Source organism: Ips typographus, linkage group LG16 (genome assembly GCF_016097725.1).
Source record: "Ips typographus isolate SLU linkage group LG16, UJ_Ityp_2.0, whole genome shotgun sequence".
In the NCBI taxonomy this organism is placed as follows: Eukaryota; Metazoa; Arthropoda; class Insecta; order Coleoptera; family Curculionidae; genus Ips; species Ips typographus.
Window position 1 is genome coordinate 1,537,656 of NC_138437.1, and position 23,865 is coordinate 1,561,520.

The window sequence follows — 23,865 nt, forward strand, 5'->3', positions numbered from 1 at the left end:
TACCCACATCCCAAAGGCCTCTATTTTATTCTTTGTGGTCATCTTCAATATCCAGCTCTCCACGCCATATAGTAACACCGACCAAATGTAACACTTTATGTATCTCATTTTTAGGTTCTGGTCAAAGTCCGTACTTGTGAAGATGCATTTGAATTTCAGGAAACCGTTGCGGGCACTCTCTATACAACATCTTATTTCCAGGTCAGATTTCCACTTTTCAGTGAGCCATGCTCCAAGGTATTTAAATTTGTTCCTTCGCTCAATTGATGATCCGTCCGATGTTAGCTCCACATTTATTAATATATCTGGTTGACGAGTAACAATCATGTATTTTGTTTTTTTGGCGCAGTGCTCTCCTATTTCGTTGACAAGACATTGGAGCTCGCACATATTGTCAGCAATCAATACCGTGTCATCCGCGTAGCAAATGTTATTAATCCATATTCCATTGACTTTAATACCCTTCTTAACATTCTCAAGGGTTCCTGAAAGATATTCTCGGAGTACAAATTGAATAGCAGTGGCGAAAGCACACATCCCTGTCGGACTCCTCTGCAGATTTCAACATTATTACTTTGTTCTCCATCGATCTTTATGTGAGCAGATTGATTCAGATAGAGATTTTCGATGCAGCAAACATCTTTACCGTCCACATCCATTTGTCTCAGTATTGTTAGTAATTTGTGGTGTTGTACTCTGTCAAAAGCCTTCTCGAAGTCTATGAAGCATAGGCACACATCTTTCCGCTGATCGTGGCAGTTTTGTACCAGTACTTGTGTTGCTACTAGTGCTTTTCAAGTGCCCAGGCCTTGTCGAAATCCGAATTGTGAAACACTGATGTTTTGTTAGGGAGAAGTGACTCATAAGCCTGCGATCTTCGCATTTCCTTGCGTTATTCTTTTTTGACAAGGGAATGAAGGTTGATGTTGCCATTGATCGGGATACTGGCCAGTTTCATATATCTTGTTGAAGAGTTTCTGAAGAACTGCTTTGCCTCTATCATCGAGTAGTAGTGTTTCTTTAAATTTTTAATGTAAATTGAAATCATCGTGTAGGGTCTATAATTTCTCAATAGTTTCACATTCATGTTTTAATCATGAATGGTTAAAAACTAGCTTGGTTTAGATAACAGGGTGATAATGTGTAGGGTCACTTTACCACTACTTATGGCCATCCTATTGGTTAAGTGGCCATGCTTATCGAATTGTAATTCTCTTTTTTAAGACATACAGTAAAATAAATGGCACCTTAAAATCGTTTTGAAAAGTTACATCAATCTTTCCTGGTTTAGTGACGTGTTCGAAAAGCCATGGTTGGAAATATTTGTCAATAAGTCAAATCGTATTTTTATATTTAATTAAAATATCGCCTAAATAACTATTTAAAATTGGTATTTTTTCCTGCCACTTATAGCTACCGTTAATAATAAAGATCAAAGAGTCATTATGGAGGCTATAATAGGTATAGATGTGACCACAAAAAGTAAAATAGTTTCTTTGTTGTCAAGAAACGTCAATATCTGCTTGGTTGACCGCAGTGTAAACGTTGTAAGGTTTTTTTTAGGTTAGGTTACGACTTAACTTACTTTTTTTCCGATTTATTAAGATGCTTTTGTGAGCATTTGAGTGGTTATAAAGTTTTTTTCATTAACACACGGAGGTACATTTAGTTATATGTTTTTCCTACTTGGTGCAAATAATTGCTTAGGGACTCAAACGTTGTAAAATCGAGGAAAAAGGCATACTTGGTGTAATCTGTAATCCGAAATATCCTCATTAGCGTTGAAATTAATTCAAATTGCATGAAAGAAAAACTGAATACCCTCTCACCAGCTATTACTATTCATTAGAACGAGCACCTGAATGTCGGCCTTAATTATTACAGGCAGACGGCCGACAGAACCGGGAATATTTTAGAAAAGTTCCGAACAAATGTTTTACAAAACTGTAGGAAGCACCGGCTGAAATTTTTAACTTATTTGCTTAATATTTATGCCCTGGGTCGTTCGCAGAAGAAATATGTTCATTAAGGTATGCAAAAGAAGCAACTGGAGTATAATGTTACGAATTACGTTAACTCTCATTTGAATATTTTATCAGAAAGTTGCAGTTGTGACTAAACTTTACAATATATCTCCAATCCAAAGTTGATTCAATTTCAGTTTTTCTAGTTAATTATATCGTATTAATCATAGAAAAGATAAAATGCGCGACACCTCAACTGAGACAGTGATTTTTTTGGGTCATTTTTAAAACCTTGCCATTTCTAAACGAAACTACAGACTTTGATGCGGTTTGGACTATCATTGAGCTTACATCATTAGGTTTTTGTTGATGAAAAAGACTTTGACTTAACTACACCGCCACTGTGCTATACAGGGTGGAAAAGAAGCGCGTGCAAAAAGTGAAATTTTCAAGTAGTCCCCAATTGATCAATAATTTTTTTTGGGTTTGTTCTAACATAAGAAAGTTTTTCTTAGGTCTCGGGACGTTTTTGGCCGTTCTCCAACTAACATCCTGTCACTCAAAAAATACCGATTTATCCAAAAAATGCGACATAGTAGTGCTCAATCTCGAATTAAGGCAGTAGCTTTGAACTGTCATTTTAAGTCACGTGCAAGTCTCGTAAAGTCAACTCTCTTGACCGATAGAACCATACAGAGTGTTTAGGGACAGTTAAAGTGGAAGAACAACTTCTGCAACGGCATGTTCAACAATATCTACCTATACTTTACTAAAATGACACATAAAAAGCTGCTGCCATAACGCCCATAACTTAATTCGAGCTTGAGCACTGTAATATCGTCTTTTTCGGATAAATTAATATTTCTTGAGACATCGGACGTTATTTGGAAAACGCCCAAAAACGTCCCGAGACATTAATCTAAGTAGCACTTCTTTATGTTAAAATGAAACTAAACAAAATTATTGGTCGATTGGAGACAATTTCGCTTTTTTGCATGCACTTCTTTCACACCCTGTATAAGACAATTCTTCTTCTTTCAGCAGCCCTTTTGCATCCACTCCTGGACATAGGCCTCCCCTTGCTGCTTCCATTCGGATCGGTTCATTGCCATCTGGTGAGATTTTCTTCCCGCTATTTCTTTTATATCGTCAATCCATCGTTTCTGTGGACGACCAGCACTTCTTTTATGTTGCCTTGGACGCCACTGTCTTGTCGTGCCACATGCCCCACCCAACGCCATTTCTGACGTGCGATGTGCTCTATAACATCGTCGACTTTTGTTCTTTTTCTACTTTCCTCGTTCTGTATATGATCTCTTAGGCTTACCCCCCCACATCGTTCTTTCGATTGCTCGTTGTGTTGTTCTTAGTCTATTCGCGCTTTCAACTGTGAGAGTCATTGTTTCCATACCATGTGTTATGGTGTGTCCTAAATATTGGTTGACTTTATCTATTTGTTGTCCTTCTAAGTGTACGTCGTCGGGATCTGGAGTCAACAGTTTGGTTTTATCGATGTTCATGTTTAAACCAATTTTTCCCGACTCTCTCTTTAAGTCTGCCAACATTTCGATAAGTTCTTCCTTCGTACTGCTGATTAAAACTATGTCGTCGGCGAAGCGTAAATTGCTCAGATATCCACCATCCACGCGCAGGACCTTTTGCCCCAATCTAGTCTTCTGAATACGTCCTCCAATGCAAGGGTAAATAACTTAGGGAACCTTGTGTCTCCTTGTCGGACGCCTCTGTTAATTGGTATTCGATTGGTTGCTACATCTTCTTGCACTTTAACTGTGATGGTCGCCTCTTTGTATATGTTTTTAAGTAGATTAGTGAACCTTGAGTCTATTCGAACATTATTCAGCCCTCGGATTATTGCCCAAAGCTCAACAGTCCATAGCGTTTGAAGATGCTCTACGGTGCTATGTCCCTTGCGAAAACCAGCCTGATCATTCGACTGTTATTCATCTAGTTTGCGCGTAAGCCTGTTTGTAAGGATCTTGGTGAGGAGCTTATAAGGATGGGGCAATAAGCTTATTGGGCGAAAGTTGCTGAGATTTAATTTGTCCCCCTTTCTGTGGAACAAGATGACTTGGGTATTTTGCCATGTTCTTGGAATATTACCGATGTGAAGACATTTGTTCATTAAGATTTTCATGGATTCTATTGTGGTTGTGCCTCCCAGTTTTATCATTTCACTAGTGATTTATCTTCACCAGGAGATCGACCATTTTTTAGTTGGCTTAGGGCTTCCTCAATTTCGGTGGAGTTTCGGTGGAGCCGACGTTCATAATCTTCTAGGTCCGGTGCAATTGATTAATATAGGTCTTTATAATATTCTTCGATTATATTTACTATCTCGTCACTCTCGTATTTTACTTCGCCGTCTTTGTTCTAGAATTCAAACGGATATATACGAAAACTGGAATTCAAACGGATATGAGATTTTTTCAAAGTAATTTTATTTGAAATACTGCCTCACTTTGGCTTAAAGTATAGGTATCCAAATTAGAAACCAATCTTGAAGTTTTCAACACTGGAAATACTCCTATGTTCGTAACTAAAACAAGACAGGAGTAATTGATATCACAATCAGCACCACAAACATAGTTAGTGGGTGGAAAGTGTCATCTGAATCGTCTCTGACAGATCACAGGATAATTGAGTTGAGAATAGAGGAAATTACCTCTATGGAAATTTCTGGATTCCTAGGAAAACAGCAGTGGACCTATGTAAGGTAATGGAAAAGAAATTTCTTTCTTTATCTCACTTTAACTTGCATGTCCTACTATAAGTCTGCATTGTTTAAATCTCTGTTTCTATCTCTATCAAGTTACATAGTATCCATACAGATTGGCCGTATTACTGGACTGATCTAGCAGAACAGGCTAATACGAGATGGGCAAAACACCACTTCCAACTGTCCCGCGTCCATAATTAAATCAGATAAGGATTTCCCTTGATGGGTTCCAGGAATTGAGAGAAATGAGAAAGCCAACATTCTAGCTTAAAAAGGGGCTGATCCTCCTTTTACCTGTAAACACAAGCTCAAATTGAAGGAGAAACACGAAAGAGCCAAGGTTTGGGAGCTCACTGGATTGTCGGACTCCTTGGAGGTAACAACCGGGAAAGGAGTAAAGAATTTGTAAAATTGAGCAAAATAAACCTACGCTTACTCACAGGTTTCCTCTCAGGTCACTTGAGAGGCCACCTAAAGCGGATAGGCCTAGGAAAACACGGAGACAGCAGTTATTGAATTTAGATAGTATTTGGATTTTGAAATACTTCAACCCGTATTGGAAATTTCAAATACTTTTGCCACCAAGTATTTAGCTAGCAAGCCAGAGAAAGGAATCTCTGCTGCCCTGCCAAAAGTTGCAATGACAACTTTTTAAGATCTTCTATGGTAATAATGTGAAAGGAAAGTTAATAAAAGAAAATAATGATCGTTATTCTAGAGAACTGTTTCCCTAGTGTCTGCTTAGTAAGGTAAAATATCGGAAACCGAAGTTTTAAAACGCGACAACTTAGGAAGTTATAGGGCATACGCTACAGTATTGTTGTTCCGCTCTCGTTTGAAATTTCGTTTTCGACTTTTACCACTTTCTGTTCGCTCAAACTGCGAGCTGTTTTGCATGCTATAATGAAAAGACATTTTAGCCGGTTTGCCAGACCGTCATACAACGCAAACACCACTTGATTATGGCCTTCGTTTTACTACACTACTTGTAACTTGCCTCTTTACTCCGATACATTCTGATTTTGTCACGTTCCGTGTATTCTTTCAACAGAATGTTAACTCGAATATGTATTATTAATAATCCAATTCTATTATAGAATCTCACTTTAGCAACTCTGAACATGGGGCAAGAAGTCGAATGGTAATTTTCTATTCAATAATCGATTTTCATTTCACCCTCTTTTGAGAGAAAGTAAGAAAAGTCAGTAAAATTCCTGTCTGAGAAAGTGAAAGTCTTTTAAAAAGAAATAGAATATTAATTAAAATAGAAAATGCAGTTTAAATGGCATCCAAGGCACCGAAATCCGGCATTACCTATGTAAGGATTTGATTAGGTTTTTTATCAGTCTGTTCCGATCTCCAATAAAGAAGTTACTTTACTTTCGAAGAAAACCGTTAAGTTTTAAAGGGCATTACTGGAAATTTATTCGAATTTAGATTGTAACTTTGGGAATATGAAAAGTACATAAAGATACGGAACTAGACAATATGTTTCCCAATTTCTTTGACATCATATCAAAACTGGAAATCAGTAGACGTTTACTATCGGTCTTTCACTAATTACCAATTAAAAATTCTCTAATGACTTAATAAAAATGTGCTTTATACTCACAATCTACGCTGACTTTAATGCGCTTGCTAACTGTTGGTGGAATCCCATTTGAGGCAATACAGAGATAAGCACCCATATCGAGACGAGAAACCTTAGTTAGTTCCAGTCTTTCTCCTTCCCATTCCGGAACTAAAAGCAGAAATATTTCAAATTAAGTCAATCTCCTTAAATGCTTCCTATGGTATTTGAATAAAATTAAAGCACATAATTTAATAAACAGAAAAAATGCGGGGGGAAAAAGGAAAAGATGGTTTGGGCAGGTAAAATTAAATATCATGATAATTATTTTAGTCTATGCAGATGTGGAATATTTGACGTGCTTCAAAATTTGTTGTTTTGCTGCGAAATAATTTATATTATGTTTGTTATAATGTCTCTTTGTAGTCCATAAAGAATAACGATTTTTAACTTAATTTTTGTAGTGTATATAATTCATATATCGCTTTGACATGTCAGAGTACAGTACAGATAATAAACCCATAAGGGAAAATTGTACGTATATATTTATAATGTAACTTACCTTGTAATGTTTTATTGATGTTAATCTTCGTATTATCATCTCTTTTCCATCTCACTGTAGGTTCGGGTGATCCAGTGGCTTTACAAACTAGAGTCTCATTCGAACCTTCTCGAACTATAACATCACTGCTGCTTTGGGAATCGTCAATATTCGGTGGTACTAAAAATAATAAAAATACTTTAACGACAGAAAGAGAAAATTGGGAACATAAAACTATAAACAAACTGGTCTTGAAGCATTGTGACTGCTGTCTGTCCGCGTCGTAAATGCAAATTTAGCGCAATTTTGTCTACTGCTAGTCATTTAAAGGGCTATAATACACGCTTTTTCTTATAACAGGCATCCACTTGAACATTCATAGCGAAGACACGTATAACAGATAAATTTGACGTTAACTGCCAAACGTTTATAACCAAATTTTGCTTTTTACATCCATTTACTGGGCATCATAACTAGGGGAAATGAGTCATTTAAGTTGTGTGCCTTAAATGAATTAAGTCATTTTATTGGAAAAGGTTGTATCAACTTTAAGTTTAAGGTCGCAAAGGTCACATTTCACCTAGTATAAAATTGTAGTCTAGTGGCTTTCCTAAAGATCAAGGAAAATATGTTTGCGTTGTTTTTATTTGTTACGGTTCAAGGACACAATATAATAAAATAAAAATACATCTGTTTTCATATAAAGCAGATATGAGATTTCCATTTGAGAAATTTAAAAACGTTTACATCTTTATGTTTAAAGGAAATGAAAACATTGTATCCAATTTCAGAGTGGATTCGTTTAAGAAAAAATATGGAGGAAAAATAAACTCAGATAAGGCACATAAAATACTTACGTTGTTAGTAAAAGTGCCCGGGGGAAAATCAAATTTCATTGGCAGTAAAAAGAAAAATAGGAAGATCTCCAAATTTAAATATATAAGACTATTTTGATCGGGACGGACGGGAACGTAATGTCCACGTTGGGCTCGAGTATTTTATTGAAGTTGCAGTGGCCAAGATATTTGCGGATTTGTCTGGCTGTTACGTTTAGATATATCCACTCCACCAAAAATCCACTGGGTATTATGAGATATTTTATGGTTAATAATTTTAGATTCGGAAAGGTTGGATATACTTTGCTGTCACTCAAAACATATAGTATATAAATTTCATAAAGTAGTATAAAATAATAATGAAATATAAATAAAGTACATATAAAAACACTGTAAAGTCAGCATGCCCAATCTTGTTATGACATTTCCGGTTTTACCAGAAGTAGGCATCAACTTGCTTATTAATTACAACATCCTGTATATAATTATATTTTTGAATACAATTCTACTCTTTCATATATTTTTCACGTATCATAACCTATACATTATCTGCAACGGTTTTCGAGAGATTGACGTTTGAAAAATGACATTTTCAAATTTTGGAGTTTCATAGCTCCTAACGAGAATGAGATGAGAGAATGAGAGCAAAACGGCTTGCATTGTTTTGTGAAATTTGACAGGTGTCAATTTTTTTAATTATTGACACCTGGCAAAATGTTCCCAAATGATGAATCTCACATAGTTCAGATAAGAACATGTCACGCTCCATCTCATCCTGGTTAAAAGCTATGACACTCCACAATCTAAAAATGTCATTTTTCAAAAGCCAGTATCTCAAAAACCGTTGCAGATAGACATAATTTCGGATACATGAAAAAATATTTGAAAACGATAACAGTATTCAAAAATATAATAATATACAGGGTGTTCCATCCACGTTCAGTGAAAATGTTATGAGAATTGCCCGAAAAACAAGGACGTACTGAGTTCAACTCAGTACAGAAGCAACTTTGGGAATTTTTGGTGCTCACCCTGTAGGAGGCAGGTTCTCTTATTATTATATTATACAGGGTGTTTCGGGAGGAAAGGGAAATATTTTGGGGTTCAGGAGGTTAAAATAAGATAAATGAACCCATATTGTTTAATCCGATTCTTAACCGTTGCTGAAATAATCGGCCCTTAAGTTTTTTGTGACTGTTTTTCATTTTAAAAGCAATAGAAACAAATAATTGTTGTCTAAACAAAAAAAACTAAACTAATTTAGAATATTTTCGAAAACACCCCCACGAACTTCAATACAAACTGCAGCACGCTTGTTGTTGAATTGCTTGGGGACTGTTTAAATTAAATTAATTATTTGAATTAAACAATATAGGTTCATTTATCTTATTTGTAACCTCCTGAACGCATTCCTAAAAGATTTCCCTTTCCTCCCGAAACACCCTGTATATTTTTCAGAGTTAAGTAGACCAGACTCTTGGCTGTGTTCGTGTGAAGTTTCGTGTAAATCTCCCCGAAAACAGGCAAAACTCATGTGAGTGTTACTCAAGCCAAGTGGAAATGTCCAAATTTGTATTTTGTGGGAGTACGGCCCTGATTTTTTCAGATTACCTGACTAGCCTAATGTCACTAATGTTCTGGTTGTGTTGAGTGAAAATTGAGAGAGATTGTGATCAAAGGGCAACGACAAACCATTACATTGGATTGTTCCAAAAATTGTGGAGTGTTAAAAAAAATAAATAAAATAATTTGAGGACAAATTTTACAAAAAATAAAACGATGCATAAAAAACATTATTTTCTTGTTTTTTTTTTGGTGTAGTTGCCTCATTCTTATGAATTTCAATCATGTATTTATGTTAATCTGTAGAATCTCATCTAAAAAATGCTAAAACCATTAATGTAAATATTATAATTGAGTAGCATTGTATAACAAACATGCTATAGAACAACAAATAGTATTTACGCCGACGACTTCCGTTCCAAGTACAAGAATTACAGAGTTATTCTGCATTTTGCTGTAATAACACACATCTATCAAAGTTGTTTGCGAAAATTCCAGCTAAGGGCTGAAAAATAATTCAGTTACGTCTAGTGAAATGTAGCAAATAAACAAATTTACATCTTGATTCCAAAGCAATTTGCCCTAGAAGTGGCAAAAATTATCGTAAGCAGCAACAATCACAAATAAAAACGCAATTAGTAAATGCAGTAGTGTTTCTTGGTTCTCCTAAAACAAGGTATGAATTAATCAAAAGGCTAAACCGCCGAGTCTAGATTCGAAGATAGAACACACTGAACCTTTCTTTACGGTAAGACGCCATTTTAGGACCTAGTTAAACAGCACGTACTGTCAGGGATAGGGATTTACCTCTGATTTCGGTCAAATGTTGCCTTTTTGTCCCTTCCAGATTGTTGTGCTTGATTTTAAATGGACCGGCCCTAATTTAAATACGCTTGTTTGTCTTAATGTTATGTTTACATGCCCGTATGAGAGCTTTTTTGTTTTGGTTATAACGTTTGTAATTTCCGTTGCTCCCCTTATAAAAACTGTTTCAAAAAGCACTTCTAAATACGTAACTGAGAGGTATTAAACGTATTTCCTATATAATCACCAAAAATAAAATAATAAAGTACTTAATTTACTCAGTTTTAGTTTATTTTTACTCAAAAGATATAGAATCTGTTTTCTCTAGTTTCTAAATTATAAATAAATAATCATAAACACTCCACTTGACAACTGAATGTGTGGTTATTTTGTTTACTAATACAAACGTGTAGCAATGCTGCTAAAAACTATTGAAGATTACCTCTTCATTTCGACTAAAAATGTAACCTTCGATATCCTTCGTTGATATCCTACGTAACACCGCTACGTATACAGGTTGATATTTGATAGTTGTCAGGAGCAGTGCAACTGTCAAAATTACATCCATAGAGCTGTAAAGTGCTGTGTTGGCTGTTTTACTAGAATTTAGGTAAAACCGCCACAAAAACTGTATTTTATAGTTTGGCAGATGTGACACTATATTCAGGTCATTTGACAGCTATCGGGTGCAGCGTAACTGTCAAAATAACATCCATAAGTGCTGTGTTGGCTGTTTTCCTACAATTTAGATTAAACATTAATAAAAACCAAAACCATTTATTATTGTGTATTTTATAGTTTTATGATTTGACAGTTTAAACACTGCTCCGTTATTCAGGTTGTCACTTGACAGCTGTCACGTGCAGCGCTACCGTCAAAATTAACAATTTTAATTAAAACAGTCTTAGAAACTGCATTTAACCATAGCGACCATATTTCTGAAAATGTGGTAGTTTACCGAAGGAGCGGTTTATTTTGACTATTATTTCTTGCTCCTCTTCCCGTTTTTCTACTCTTTGCAATTTCTCTCTCCCGTATATTTTTCTTACCAATTTTTATTTTCTGACTTTAATATTTCACAATTTGTATTCTTTACTCCTTTTTCCTGCTCATGTTAGGGCTGTTTTTTGCACCTATTTATTTTTTGTCCATATTCTGGTTGTCTTTTTTAGTTTTGTTTTTATTTTTATGATTTTCCTATTTTTTCCGGAATTCCAAGACACAGTGTGCACACTCAACATTACCATTCAAAAATGTTTGTCCTACTTCTTCTGCACTACGCACTACTATACCTCAATTCTGCTTTTGGTAACTTGTTTTCCATTTTCTATATTGTTAAGTTTTTCCTAATTATTTTACTCCTCTTCTCTGTTCTTTTCTATTAATTTCTCGGCTCTTTTTACACTTTTTTATTCGTATTTTCTAACACTACATTCTGTCTGCCTGTGACGGTGATGTAAAAGGCACCACAAAAATTAAGGTTAAATCCAAAAAATGGTATGCTTCAAGTTATTGTGTGACATAAGGGAGATTATTTTCAAAAATTGCTTAGTAAAAAAGTGCCGCCTAGCGGAGCTGGAACAAAAATAAAATTAAAATTTCTTAACAAAAAAAGTCGTTCTCACAGAAATCACTCACTCAAATAGAATTTAGCATGAAAATAAGACTTTCAATCAAAATTCCCTAAAAAGTGCTTAAAAATTGAATTTTTGGTAAAATTTACAGTTCGAGTGTTCATTATTTTTTTACCTGGATACTTTTTCTTCGGTATAGTTTTGAAAAAAATTTTTAACAATTTTTAGGTCATTATGTGATATTTACCTGAACATTAATTTTCCATGTTGCTGGCACTGAAAGATACTAGAAATGCAATGTTATGTACAGAAATATTAATTTTCTAGTTCATTCATTGAGCTTTGAGCTTTTTAAAAGCTCCTTAAAGCTGAATTTTCGTTAGAATTTCAATTCTTTAATTATCAAACAAGAACTAAGAGAGTTAAAGAGTATTTACTATTAAATATATTGTAACGTAAAATTTAGTTTCATAAACAGGATATTTTTAAGTCGAGGTAAGACATACGTCTGGTTCAAATAATTTTGTTTGTAATATTTCTACTAACGGAGATATCGTACCTCAAAGGTTGACTGGTTAACCTCAAAATAACTTGTTTTTTTTTAACATATCTGAAAATAAAAAAAGTGAATTTACTCTTATTTAGGGTTCGCGTTAAATGAAATAAACATTGGTTTCAGAAGGTAGTAAACTGTATGCTTTTCAGAACTGGAAAATTTAACTCTCGATAAATTGGAGCAACTTTACATCGAAAGGAATAGTATTCGAGTTTGACATTAAAGGTAAAAGTTTTATATAAACCACCCTTTTATAGGAAACCGAAGCGGCATTCTTAATATATGTAAAGTCATGTATGTGAGTACGTTCCTGGCTTGGTGGGTCTTACTAAACCAATGTGTTTGTCTGCGAGGAAGATTCATTGCTTGCCAGCAAATTGGAAAATCGACTTTTTACCTCGGGTGTATAAACTTTAAGAATTTTGTCACAATATAATGGCGCCGGCTTAAAACGAGTTGAATTTATATGCAGGGTATGATAAAACTATAAACAAGAAAATGGGCTTGACTGGAAAATTTCTTTCCTGATTACTTATTTAGGGTAGTAATAGCGAAAAGAAGCGTTTTTTATGCAACTACTTTATTATAAATAAACTTAATTTAAACCAAACAAACAGATGGTGACGGAAAGTTTTAATAAGACTCCGAGAGGAGTGCTTTGCTGATGGGTTGTCAGGAAAGTTTATTTTTGAAACTATAAAATTTACATCTGTGAGACACTTGGAAAAATATTCGAGATTGTTATAAAAATATAAATATCTTCCACTGAAACTCTGGCATTTAAGGGAGAAAACCCTTTTAAGAACTTTTTGATTTTCTACAACGTTAGTGTAAAATTACATGGTACTAGGTTAAATTTATGTAGGCTCATTGCAGCAAATTACGGGTTTAATTATCGTTAAAATCGGAAAGTTTTTATCTAGATTAAAAAGAGCCCGAAAGGCTATTCTTATCGTAATATTACAAAACCTCCCAAATACGTTACGCCGCACATTTAGGTCTTTTCCTCCGAACCAATTGTTCGAAATACAATGGGGATAAAGATCCTCCTCGACACGTCTTTAAGGTTTTTTACGCCCATTTTACGATGTCCGTTTTTCTATAATTGATTGTCGTTATGTGGCCGCTACCTTTTCAGCTTTTTATATCTATCATCTATATATATTTGACTTTTTTCGAAAGGCAACTGAAAGTTTTAGAGACCTCTGGCAAGTCTTAAAATATTGTAAGAAAGTTAGGACACTTATGATAAAGGCTCTGGCAATTTTTAAAAAGTCTTAGAGGCCACCTACAGTATTTAGAGGCCACTGCAAAATTTAAGAAAAATTACGGAAAGTTTGGAACAATTATAGAGGCCACTGACAACTTTTGGGAAATTTTCTGAGTATTTAGAGACTTCTGTCAATTTTTAAAAAAATCTTGAAATATTTGGGACACTTGTAAAACCCTTTGTCAATTTTTTGAATTTCTGTAGTATTTAGAAACTCGGACATTTTAAAACAAATCTTGGAAAGATCAGGACACTTGTAACTTTTGACAATTTTTGAGATATTTTCAGGAGTATTTAGAGGTCTCTGGCAAATTTTAAAAGATCCTAAGAAAGTTTAGGACACTTATAATAGAGGCACTAGCAATTTTTAACAATTTTAGTAGTATTTGGAAACCTCTGAAAAACCAGGCTACCCTTCGATCCACACAGGTTTGGTGTGAGGAGGAGGGTCTCTCTGTGAATCCGGCCAAAGTGGAAGTCGTCATCTTTACGATGACGGAAACTCGGGCCGTTGCCGGACTTAAATCTGTTCGGCCACATTTTGGGGTACAAATCCCAGGTGAAATACCTAGGGGTCATTCTAGATTCCAGGCTGACCTGGAACGAGCACCTTGCAGTCAAAACCGGGAAGGCCCGCAATGCTCTCTGGACGTGCAAGAAGGCCTTTGATAAAGCGTGGGGACCCCAGCCGAGAATCCTTCGATGGATCTACTGCGCTGTTGTTCGCCTGATGATAACATACGGAGCGATTGTTTGGTCCACACGAGCCTTGTTGGACAGGGTTCAAAGACTTGTCTGCGTCTGTATTACAGGTGCAATGAAAACTGCCCCAATAAGGGCACTAGAGCGGCTATGTGGGCTCGAGCCGCTGCACCTGTTTATACAAAAAGAAGCCGCCAGGGCAGCCCACAGACTGGCAGGTCTCAGTATGCTGATTACAGACTCAGCTGAATCGTGGGGTCACCTCGCGGGCTGAGGGTAGGCATTGAGGGAGTGCCCGGAACTGTTGATGAAGCAGGATCGGGTGCCTCCGACGCTTCTGTCAAGCGGACCTCTAAAGTTTGTAGTACCTGACAGGGAGGACTGGGAATTCTCTCAAAACTCTATCCTCCCGTCGCATGGAGACGTCTGGTTTTCAGATGGATCCAAAACCGTGACGGGGGCAGGGGCAGGTGTGTATGGTGCGACTTCGGGGACCAGGCTTAGCTTCCCTCTAGGCTGCCACTGTACCATCTTCCAAGCCGAGATCTTCGCGATCATCCGATGCGGGGAGTTCATTTTAAACTCATCGCTACGCCGGAAGGATATATTTATCTGTACGGACAGACGTCAACGACGTCTGCGCTGGGTGCTGGAGTGTAAGAAAACACTCTTGTCGCTCACGCGGATGGCCAACGTACGTCTAACTTGGGTTCCAGCGAGGAGGCGGACTGGCCCTTCGTGGCTCCAAAGTAAGACCCGTAGGGACGGAACCTATTGTAGGACTAACCGGCGCGGTCGGATCCGTTATTGTGGACCGTATCTTCTGGCAAAGATTCGATATTTCTTGGGAGGAGGCCGGAGGAATACGGCAGTCGCGATGTCTCATGGGCTTCTTTCCAAGAAACAAGTCGAAGTCCCTGATGGAATTATCCAGTAAGGACCTCAGATGTGTGACAGGACTTCTCACGGGTCACTGTCAGATGAGAAGACACATGCACATTCTGGGTCTGTCACAGGTATGTCGTTTGTGTCGGGAAGACGAGGAAACTCCGATACATTATCCTTCTCACACAGTGCCCGGCACTTGCGATGATCAGAAAGGAGCTTTGGGGTAAGAGTGGGATCAACCCCTTAGATATTCAAGGTACCCGGCCAAGGAGGCTCGGCGGCTTTGTCATGGCCACCGAACTGGAGGGGTACTAGCTTGTGATGGGTCACAATGGGCCCGGCTAGCGGCCTAAGTGTCTTCTAGAAGGGAGCCCATCTAACAATATTCATTCATTCATTCACTATACTTTACAACAATTTTATTAGTATATAGAGGCCTCTGGAAATTTTTCAAAAGTTTTGACAAGTAGATGACACTGGAAGATATCACTGGCAATTTTTGGTAAAATTTTATGACTATTTAGAGGTCTCTGGGATATTTGAAAAAAAAAAAACATGGAAAGTTAAGAACAATTATATTGGCGAATGGCAACTTTTTGGAGGTTTCCTGGATTATTTATAGGCTTCTGGCAAATTTTAAAATAATCTTGGAATGAACACTTGTAAACACTATTTACAATTTTTGGAAAGTTTTCCGTAGTATTTAGAGGCTTCTGGCGATTTGTGAGTGGTTGTCATATTTTTTTATAAGAAACCAGAAACAGATTTGCTCATTCAGGTATTTAGATCAAAACTTTGACATGAGATGTCAATATTTATTATGACAAATATTGTTTTTGAGTAGTTTTAATGTTTTTAGTTTAAAAAGATTCATTTACCTATTTGTAGAAACCAAATAATGCTTATTCCGAAAATATTACTACAATTTTGATTTAATATAAATAATCGTAGTCTTGCGGCAACCTCGGGGCAGATAGGACGTGTTCTATTGTACAAACAACATCTTATTTTTTCTGATTCTGAGAAACCCATAAGAATTTGAAAAATTTTGATTTATTTATTTATTATCAAATCCGACCACAACAAACGGCTAACTTGCTTCGCTTAAAATGGGAGGAAGTTAACGCGGACAGCCAAGACATCATCATCAAGCAGGAAAACAATTTTGTCATCAAAACCAAGAATGCTTACAAAGCCACAGAATCAACTGCTTCTCCAACAGAACGTTTTAACTTCGTTTAAAAAATTGCAGCAAACGTACACGAATCGACACATAACCCCTTCATACTCTGCCGTGGCCAGGTGAGTTATAAAACTTCAACACCCTGTATTTCCTGATAGACGCATTTCCGGGATATACGGATATAGTTTATAGAGCAAACTGGGATTATTTTTGAACGTAGAATACGTGGTTAAAATTTGTGTATTAAAACCTGAATCACCCTGCATATATACAAATTTTCGAAGAAAGGCTATTAAAAAAATAAGCAAAATTATTTAGTAGTTAGAATAATCTATGGGTTACCAAGTAATATAAAAAATATATATATAAGCTTCAGTCGTTATTATGTAATAAAAGGTTTAATCATAATATGCCAAAGTGTGCAAAAATGTGTGTAATATATTGTTCAATCATCCCCGATAAAGCGTTCACCCTCCGTGAACCCTACCGCCCTCTCTGTCCAGCATCCCCCATCATGATCTACGCCATCATGGCAATCTGGAGGTAAGATTACTGTACCAACTGACTTAACTTCTCAAATAGAGTGGGTTACTTGTGGAAACCTGAGTATCCTTCCTTCTGGGCTACCCCTTAACGTGACAATATTTATGATAAATGGTTGTCATGGATAATTTACATGTAACAACTCCAGAGAAAAATATCAGAATTATCGCTTGATTCTGAGTTACATGTCGGATAATGGCTTAAAGACTGAAACCGGTATTATATTCTCATCTTCACAAACCATTTGTGGCAACAATATTTACTACCATCCTGCATTTGTATAATAAATTTGTAAACAATGGATGAGGGATGAAGGATCCATATATCGCAATTTCCCTTGATTTCCCTTTTGGTTATAAATTGCAGATTAGAATCCGTGTTGTTAAAGACATTCAATATAGATTGAATTTTGCGGTTTTGTACGGTTAATAGAATGTCGCCTACATAAGTGACTAAAAAAAGTAGTTTTGGTTACGAATCTAAGTATTGTTTAAATAATCGCTTACTCCAACTTACCTTAAAATCTTTTAGTGTTGCTCACTTAAATAAATTTTGCTTCGTAACCCGTTCCCTTTTTTCAATAAAATATACATTTCCGCTATCGCAAAAGATTCTGAAATTCTTTAGAAGCTTCACCGTACAGCTTTCCACAAGTGGAGCTTTCTCACTTTGTGACTTGTTGGTAAGTTTTGACTACAATGTTATAAAAAATCTTTATACATAAACAAAGGATGTTATTCTTTAATTACAAATTCGCATTCTTTTACATATCTGCTTCGTCAGCCAGTAAAATATAATCGATTCGGCCTGTAAACATCGGAAAGAGAAACAAACCTAGGTTAATAATTAGTACCCAAATGATTTAGAAAGGGCGGTAGAGACAAATATGTACTCTGGGCCGTTTTCGGTTGTAAGGTGAAGCTTTCTGTAAAGCTATTACCTGGTCAATTACATCGAATGGAATTGAGGTTTAGGATTATAATTGAAATCTGTGGGATGGCCGAAATTCCCTTAAACCTAGTAATTGTCAGTCCTTTGTGCCGCAACATGTTTGTATCTTTCTTCTCTATCGTGCCAGATACAGATCGCTAAAAGCATTATATAAGGTTGATATAAAGTAATTTTTAATTAACCGCGGTTGATTTTTGAGAAGTTGAATTCGTAGCTTCCTGTTTAAACCTTAGAAGTAACAATATTTGCCGAGTAGAAACTGGCACGATTCATTTACGCTGTGTGCAAATATAATAATTAATTCCAGCACTTAACTTGGAACAACTCTATTGGTAGAAGTATAATTAAGTTTAAACATTGCGCCATTTAATTGTGTATTACCAAATATTGAGTTATGTGTGTATCAACCAAAAGATCAATGAGAAAGTTTCGCTGAACGAAATATTAGGTCACTGGCGAAATTCAAAGTAAAATGGGATGACGTAACAATGCAATAAAAAGGTAAATATTTTGACTTTGGTTTCTTACGTTATCCTATTTTACTTTGATTGTTCATCCATATGCAGATTGGACCACTGTGGACAAATAACGAGTTGGTAAGTCAGAATTGAACTTGGTATTTCCATTAGCATTAGACGGTTTGTAATTAAAAAGATATCAGGAACATATATCAATTTTACAAACTATCTGCAAAATTATTGAAATAGGTTAATTTAATTGCACAGACAGAAGACACTGCTATATTGAAAGCTCTGAACTTGTCAGACCCCTGCAGACAAACGTAAACTTAATGAATTGCGAAATAAAACTTTGAGCTTAGGTGTTTTATTTACTGTCTTAAGATTAGAGGGTATAAAAATAAGGAAGGGTTGAAAAATTAAAGTTAAAAAAGTACAAACTTTTTTGAGCGTAGCGATAAATAAAAAAGTTAAAAACATTTAATTTTAAAATGAAAAATGGACGGCAAACAGCAGAGCTATAATTAAAGTGATGAGGAAAACCGCTGCTAAAACTGAACAATCCTCTTAAATTATAAGTTACAAACATTAATTTCTTAATTAACAATTGTGACCTCATAAGTTACTGTTCATCTGTTCCTGCAGATCCCAGAACAAAAAGATGAAACTTGCCGCTATTCTTAGTAATTAATTGCGATACTTTTGACAATGCAGTTCTCAGATTATACGATTGCTTAAAGTTTTAGCTTTTGCTCTTTCTTGTGCCACCTGACTCTGTTGTCGCTGTGTTTGACTACGTCCACACAAAATGCAATAACCGGAGAATTACTCGATTCACTTTTTAAAATTGAAAGATTCTTAAACTGCTGTCGGAAAATTCAATCACAAACCATCTTCTATAAACTTTCGCGATTGTTTGGTGTAAAGCGCAGAGGGCTTTTGTTAAAATATCTGTTTCAATTAGAGAACTTTCTCTGTCGCTATACAGGGTGGATCGCTATCCAGTATAGAAAAACTGTACGAAGCTAACTTTTGGGGTAATTTATTTAAACTATTTTCCATATTGGATCACTTAAAAGGAGGTTATACCGGAAAAAGGAACTGACTTCCTTATTTTAAATAGCTGTTTATTCTTTAATGTCTATATTGATCCGCCATGTCCAGCCATTATGGAGGCAGTCCAGTTTTCTTAGTAAAAACTACAGGAATGCTGGGACATCAGCCTCTTATATCACTGGGTAACAGCCCTGGCTATCCCAGAAAGTGCTTACACTTAACAGCAAGAAGCTCATATGAATATACCCCGAGGACTCTTCCCTCCATCCTCTAACACTCAAGATCTTCAGCAATCCTCATAAAGTCGTCCAAGGTGACAGTAATTGGTGAATAAGCGTGTTGGAACGAGTGGTCATGTTGTACATTCTATTTCTATTCCAGAACATATACTAAATATGTAATGTGATTTGACAATATACCGAGTGGTCAGAAGTATCCTGGACATATGAGATTGACAGTTAACTTACCATAACTGAGAAAAAGATCAAAATCCAAGAGCGTATTATTAACTATAGTATACCTGCAAATTTTTGAATAACAATTTTGGTTTCTTCCGTACAAAACATATTCAAATACTGAACAAAACATTTATTTCATTCCAATCATTTGTTCTTGTTGTTTCTTGTAGATGTTCTGATATACAAGAAAGGTGATCCGACTGATCTCGGTAAGCTACCGGCCGATAAGCTTACTATTACAGATATATATTTACCAGAATAATCACAAACAGATTAGAGCGAAAGCTTACACACCAAAGAAACAGGCCGAAGGACCGAACATCTACCACAGTAGGCAGATGATCGAGAAAGCTATACTACGAGCCTATGAATGGCTTTTGTCGATGTCAGGACTTTGACAATGTCGATAAGACTTTATGAATCATCTAACAAAATAAACGCCAAAAGAGGAGTTGTTCGACAAGACAAGAGGGCGTAATATCTCCAACACTATTCACTCCAGGATATTTTGAAAAAGCTAAAATGGGAAAACAAATACTGATCATACATGGTGAACACAGTCTAAGATTTGCTGATGATTATGCACTATTTGCAAAAGATAAACAGGAATTGAAAGATTGGAAGAGCTGCAAGATGAGGCTGCAAAAATAGGATTACACATGAACTACACAAAGACCCAGTTATACAACAAATACACCAGATGCAGACGAAATAATACCGATTCATGACAGCACAATAAAAAGGATTGAAACATACATATACCTTGGCCAAGCTATAACACCGGGAAAACAAAATCAAGAAATGGAGATTGATAGGAGAATTAGACTGGGATGGGCTGTCTACGGCAAATAGAAGAACATCTTCAGCATGAATATCCCAATGACTTTAAAAATAAAAGTATATAACGAGTGTATACTGCCTGTTGTCACGTATTGTTGCGACACCTGGTTAATAACCAGAAAGATCCATGGAAAGACGAATTTTAGGAATTTTTCTGAGAAATCACAAAACAAATACATGGATAAGGAAAAAAACCAAAGTCATTGACATAATAAAAAGAACTGGTTTTCTAAAATGGCAATGTATCCGGACACGTGGTCAGACATCCAGAAACTTTATATATCTATTATATCACCAGATGGAGACCTTGGGAAGAGAGGAGAAGTGTTGGACGACCCCAGCAAAGATGGTACGACGAGATAAAGAAGAACGCAGGCTTAGATTGGTATCGGGTTGCGCAAAATAGAAACCAATAGTCAAATTTGAAAGAAGCCCATATCCAAATAATATAAAATGGCTAAAATAGTAAATAGGAATAATTTGTATTTCACATAAAAATTTATTAACATCTAACAATAGATATAGTAAAAACATTAAATATTAGGTAAAACTTACAAAAAAACTTACGTTATATTTACGTGGTTACTATAGTCTATCCGGCGAACCTACGGAGTAATAAAATTCGATGGGCGGCAACTTTGGTCGGTCCGCATTACACTGTAAAACAGGTACGTAAAAGTGAATCGAGACATGAGACCCGAGAAGTCCTTATATTAGAGAAAGAAGAAGATATTATATTGTAAAACGGACCGGATATAGACCAATACTAATAGACGGGGCGGGTCAACCCCTCCTAATTTTCGCTTTTATTACTCCGTAGGTTCGCCGGATAGACTATAGTAGCTTTAGTATTATAAGATTTACATTTGTGGGGCATCTTTTAATTACATGACATAAATTTGAAAATAAGAACACGAATGTGATAGGAACAAAACGTACCAGAAATCATCTTTCTGAAATAACCCAAAAAGAACCAGAATGGAATGTGACTATGCTTTAGGTGCTATGTGGAAAATTGGTTCCTCATTGTGGTCTGTAAAAAAAATACCAACCATTTTTGGCTACGAGAACAATAACGTCACTGAATCTTTGGTAAATGGGTGTAGTTTCTCAAATTGCATTTTTTGGTTTCTTTGTTAACTCTTCATCTCTTTTTATCTTACCTTTTTTGTATGATATGATATATTTAAAAGTTTTCAAATTTTAAATCACAAAAGTTGAATTTATCTTACTTCCAAAATTTCAAATTTCTATAAATATTGTATCTTTATACATTTTTTATGAACAGTTTGGGTGGCTAACTCTGTATATTACTGTTACTTTTTATGTAACAATAATATATTTTTTAAAAATTGTATGGTTACAACAGCAGTCAATCGTCCCATTAGGTCAGGACGTGTTTAAATTCAAAATACAGTTTCAAATTACACTATAACTACTAAGAGTTCATCCATATTTATTGAAATGCAGTACAGGACACATGATGCAAAAATGGTCGTCCAGGTGTAGAGAAATATTGACCAGAAGTGTAACTCAAATTTAGGTTAGGTCAGTTTCTTCGTCAAAATATTAAATTAATATTTTAGTAGTAAGGAAAACTAATTATTGAAAATACTGAAATTAGCATTCTATATATTAAAAAGAAAGTTAAATTGAAAATGCAGTAGCTGAAGTGATGATTTGGTATACTAAATTTGAACATGATTGATAATTGATAAAAAAATCAGGAATTAATGTTTTAAATACTGGAATTAATATGATAAATGACATTCAACACTTGAAAAGGATCTAAAATCTAAATTTGTGATAATTTTTATAGTTAAATGGGGATTAAAAATTACTTAAATTTACATTTAACAAGTATTTAATGTAATTTGTAGAACAAAGTGGGAGATGATTGGTTAAGTGTGGAAAGTCAAATATTTACTAAACTACTAGACTAAAATCACGTAACCCTATATTTTGAAATAAAAAAAATCAAACGGTAAATAAAATTAAGGCTTGATATTATTAAACAAGTATTAATATTGCTTATGTAATCTATGAATTTTATGATTAATGGAATTGGAACACGATTTTGCAAGCACCACAAAATATTTTGCTTTAAATTTTTTGAATATACACAAAAAAAAATTCTATAGAACTGATTGCCAATAGAGTCAAAATTTGTTTGAAAGAAGTTCCCTAGTAATTTGCTATGCTAATTGAAAAAGATAATAAAAAAAATGCGAATTTATTGACATGCAGGCTCAAATCGGCTTGAAACAACCCACTCGACTAACGAGATTTGACGTTTTAATTGCAAATCGTAGCAAGCGAATTTAAAACTTACTGACATATTTCAGGCAGCGAAATAATGCATTTTTCAATAATTTTAGCAAAAAAGTTTTCTTTTCTCAACAAGACTCTTGGTTAGCCATCATAAATTTATGTAGAATTGTTTTTCAAGCAAATAATGAATAAAACATTACATATAATATGTAAATATAACAACATAATTCTACCTTTATTCAGTCGTAATTAGTGGAGTTACAAAGAAGTTTCGTAAACTTACAACAACACCAATCCGAAATAAAATACTCGACTTCTCAGGCACAGACGTAATCGATAATGGACCGTAAGGGAAAAATTAATGCGATTCGTGAGTTTGTTCTCTTTTTTTTGTGGTTCGAATTAAGCTTCAGAAGTTTCGATTTTCAAATGCAAGACCCAACAAAAAAAAATTAAATCCAACAAGCCCGAAGGAAAAAGAGAGGGTGGCAAATTGTATTAAACTCGTAAAGGTCATCGTAGCTATTTCCCATTATCTAATTACCAATGCCAACCTTAATCAGCTTATTAATTATCTACGTTATCCTGATCTAGGCAAATTAAAATGTTTTAGTAGAAAGTCACTTCGGAAATTGATCAAGAAACGGAAATAAAAGAGGAGCTTTATGGAAATTAAATTTTATTTTAGACATGAAACCTTTTGTCAATAGAATAAAGGCTTATTTTGAATAAAGGTCGGACTTTTATGCATGCTGTGCTGAAAACAAATTTGTCTTACATTTCAGGGTACCGACGACATTCTTTATAATAGCGGCATTTTTGCTTAGAAAGCGTCATTAATAAATTATATCGCCTTTGGCCTAGACATTATTTAATTGCGGGTTTTAAAAGACAACCAGCAAAGGAAATTAACACAGCTAGGTATCGAATAACGAAGCAAAATTACGTGAGAGGAAACGCTGTATTACCGGCTTATTTAGTATGTGGATTCCGTAAGCGTATCTAGTGGAATGAAACGCAGCAACATCTTACTTTTATCAGAAAGAAATTTCTAATGAATTCTGATAGTTAAAAAAGTTTGTAAAAGCCCCAGCATTGAA

At 35.3% G+C, this 23,865-nt stretch overlaps 1 protein-coding gene across 1 annotated transcript in view; it reads right to left on the reverse strand.

Moving 5' to 3' along the window:
* LOC145738595 (neurotrimin-like) overlaps positions 1–23,865 on the reverse strand; it is a 214,040-nt gene that overhangs the window by 45,538 nt on the left and 144,637 nt on the right. The window contains exons 4-5 of the mRNA XM_081993459.1: positions 6,834–6,992; positions 6,314–6,442 (exon numbers count right to left, since the gene is read on the reverse strand). Coding sequence (XP_081849585.1) covers positions 6,314–6,442; positions 6,834–6,992 — 288 coding nt within the window. The remainder of the gene's footprint in view (positions 1–6,313; positions 6,443–6,833; positions 6,993–23,865) is intronic.